We start from the raw sequence: 3,470 nt of genomic DNA on the forward strand, positions 1-3,470 counted from the left end.
AGTATACCTAGATAAACATACTCCAGCCAGTATACCTAGATAAACATACTCCAGTCAGTATACCTAGATAAACATACTCCAGCCAGTATACCTAGACAAACATACTCCAGCCAGTATACCTAGATAAACATACTCCAGCCTACCTACCTACGTTAAAACAAAGACTATTCATTTTAGCTCCGTCACTGTTTTCACACAAAATTAAATAAACACAACAAATATTTTAAAGTTTTCTGATTCTTCCAATAAAATATTACAGAATGTAAACAAATACAGGAAAACTCCAAAGCATGATTCTTATATATCTGTAAGAGTTCTTAAAGAATGCTTTTATCCATGATGTTAAAGATATCTTAAAAATCCTTAAATCCTTAAAGGGACCGTTCACTTATTTGGGTAATTTCATGGTAAACTAATTAGCCTACTAGCTATTCATTGTTTCAGTAACGCCCAATAAAATCTAAAATTATCATATTTCAATGACATCATGTGTCAGCCATTATAAAACAAAAAAACTTTTTGTTTCTGAATTAGCAAGAAGTTCATGTTTTTCGTGTTCAAGCATGATTTAACAAATTAAACATGTTTATACAAAGACGACTTTCTCTCTCAGACAAACTAGTTCCTAGATCCCAACTCTTCAATAAATCACGGGATTTCTGGAAAAGAAGAGAAACGTCTCAAACTGTCAAATGTTCAAAATAAGTTTTATTTTGAAAAAAGGCAATTTTAAAATGATTAAAAAATAAAATAATGATATCTACAATTAAGTATTAAAAACTACAATTTTATTTAATATTTGAAATTTTTTTAATCTATGCCTATGGAAAAAGGCATCAAATAATGTCTATGCGAAGGTATCATACCTTTGCGCTGGAATTCTGAATGATAAATCGGCTTTTTCTCAGGCCAAGTTGTCTTAGAAAAGGAAGACTAATACAAATGAATAGCTAATAGGTTATTTAGTTTACCCTCTAGGTACCCAAATAAGTGAACTACCCTTTAATATTTTATATTTTATTTACCTTCTAGCGTGTGATCTACTGGCTGTTTAGGTTCAACGTAGTTCAACGCGAATTCTTCAAAACTTTTCACTCTAGAAATGAAAAAAAATATTATTAAATTTATATTTTTTATAATTTAGAGGCTCTTTGTCCCTCAGTGTCCGATGATAGTCTGCTTTATGATAATTTAATTTGTTTTCCGTACATACGTCTACACTCTACATTCTACAGCCTGGACCCATATGCTATATAGCTACCTTTAAGTCGGTGCGGTATTTATGAACCAAAGTTCTAAGTGCAGTCAATCTCCAGATATTTCTACATTTTTTTGGAATAAGCATTAACTACGAAATTGAGCCACAAACTCAAGTTTTCTAATCCCCATATCTTTGTAAATGGATGGAGTAAACCTTTGATATTTCAAACTTTGATTTTTTGATCTAACAGCAATAGTATCGAAGGTTTACAAACATTGGGTTGGAAAAATATAAGGAATAAAAAATCTGCGTTTTTGGCAAAGACTCAATTCCTTTCGCAGATTTTCCAGTTTTCAATGAAGGATTTCCACAATGAAAAAAGAAATTCTAACCTTGGGGTCAAGGAGGTCAAGTAACTGTGAGGTACCAAAAAAAAATCTTTCAGCCATTTTCATTTTAAACGAGCAACCAAACCAAACAAGCACAAAAAAGGGTATTTATTTTAAAATTCTAGTTGTTTGATTTGTAAACCTGTTATTTGATATATCATCACAGGTATATCCTTTCCCTCCCTTCCATCCTTCAATGTAAGTTAGATTTCCTCTCTCTAAACTCCACTTGTAGAAATTCACCACCTGATATAGATTAAAGAGACTGTAGGCGATATTTCAAGTGACCCTCCGTTAGTAGAGTGGCGTGTCTGATTCACAACAGTTCCCTTTAAACCTTCAACTAATCAAGCATGTCCTTATAAATCTACAGTGACAGACATGCTTGTAATTTTTCAAGAAATAATTTGCGAGCTCTTTCGTTTATAAGAAATATCAATAATTGCTTTCTAGAAATTGCAGAAAATAATTATTTGCACTCGAATTTTAGAAAATTGATTAGGACATACAATATTCGTTATTTTTTAGGTATACAATAAGCATGTAAAGTCAGCTGTGTGAGTTCACACTGTGCGCCAGAGTTCACTCCCAGTTTACGGCAATTCGAACACTATTTGAGAGATAAACTCACAGAGTTGTCTGGCCTCGATATTGTACAATCGGACATCTTTGTATTGACGGGTCACTTGAAATAACACTTACAGTTCATTTAAAAGGTTAAAGAAACTAAATTGTGAAGAATATCTTTTTAAATTTTTTTTAATTGAAATAATTAGAAGTATCTCTCGGTTTAAGTGACAGAAATAAAAAAAACACGAGGTCCCGTGATTTTACTAAACATATTTATGTTATATTACAGTTCGACATCGTTTTTTAGCTGGTTTAGAATTGATTAAAAACTAAAAATAAATCACCTGGACATCACAGATGATTAGATCTGTAGGATGGGTCATTAGGTTTATATATTCCAGACTCTTAATATCCTCCAGCATAGCAGGACTTAGAGCTCTAAATATAAAGATATTTGTCTTCTGATGATCCAAGAGACACGTTTATCCCCCGATACCATTGAAAATACTTTTGTTTTCTTCGAATTATCGGCGACTGTTTCAATTTGATACAGTCGTCGTATATATATCGATACAAGACGACTTTCCATTTCAACCAATCTATTTAAACAGCAGTGATGGTTTCTACCAAGCTATTTAAACTGCACTGATGGTTTTTACCAAGCTATTAAAACAGCAGTGATTGTTTCTACCAAGCTATTTAAACAGCAGTGAAGGTTTCTACCAAGCTATTTAAACAGCAGTGATGGTTTCTACCAAGCTATTTAAACAGCAGTGATTGTTTCTACCAAGCTATTTAAACAGCATTGATGGTTTCTACCAAGCTATTTAAACAGCATTGATGGTTTCTACCAAGCTATTTAAACAGTAGTGATGGTTTCTACCAAGCTATTTAAACAGCAGTTATGGTTTCTATCAAGCTATTTAAACAGCAGTGATGGTTTCTACCAAGCTATTTAAACAGCAGTGATGCAAAAAAAAATATGAACAAAACAAAGAGAAACTGTCGATCAACAGAATCTCTTTTAATTTAGAAAGAACTTTGTTAGAAATCAAAATTTAAATAAAAAGGTCGTCTGCATTGTATTGATACAAAGCTAAGGTGCTTCACGTCCATCTTCTGTTTCAATTGTGTATACATCAAAAACGAAAAAAAAAATTACGAATAAAAAACATCGTGGATTTTCAAAATTTTCAAAAATTTCAAAAATTTAATGCAAATCAAATTTTGTTGGAGGCAAATTTTTGAGGAGAGGAGGAGGGGAGTGGGAAAGGGTGAATGGGGGATGGGGGTTGGAGGTTGAGGTGGGG

The 3,470-nt window shown here is 32.5% G+C and overlaps 1 protein-coding gene across 1 annotated transcript in view; it reads right to left on the minus strand.

Moving 5' to 3' along the window:
* Positions 1 to 6: 6 nt before the first annotated feature.
* Positions 7 to 3,470, minus strand: part of LOC111712025 (insulin-like growth factor-binding protein complex acid labile subunit) — a 21,829-nt gene continuing 18,365 nt past the window's right edge. The window contains exons 19-22 of the mRNA XM_023486533.1: positions 2,505 to 2,598; positions 1,733 to 1,836; positions 1,026 to 1,096; positions 7 to 119 (exon numbers count right to left, since the gene is read on the minus strand). Coding sequence (XP_023342301.1) covers positions 64 to 119; positions 1,026 to 1,096; positions 1,733 to 1,836; positions 2,505 to 2,598 — 325 coding nt within the window. The 3' untranslated portion in view covers positions 7 to 63. The remainder of the gene's footprint in view (positions 120 to 1,025; positions 1,097 to 1,732; positions 1,837 to 2,504; positions 2,599 to 3,470) is intronic.

This window comes from Eurytemora carolleeae, unplaced genomic scaffold (genome assembly GCF_000591075.1).
Source record: "Eurytemora carolleeae unplaced genomic scaffold, Eaff_2.0 scaffold130, whole genome shotgun sequence".
In the NCBI taxonomy this organism is placed as follows: domain Eukaryota; kingdom Metazoa; phylum Arthropoda; class Copepoda; order Calanoida; family Temoridae; genus Eurytemora; species Eurytemora carolleeae.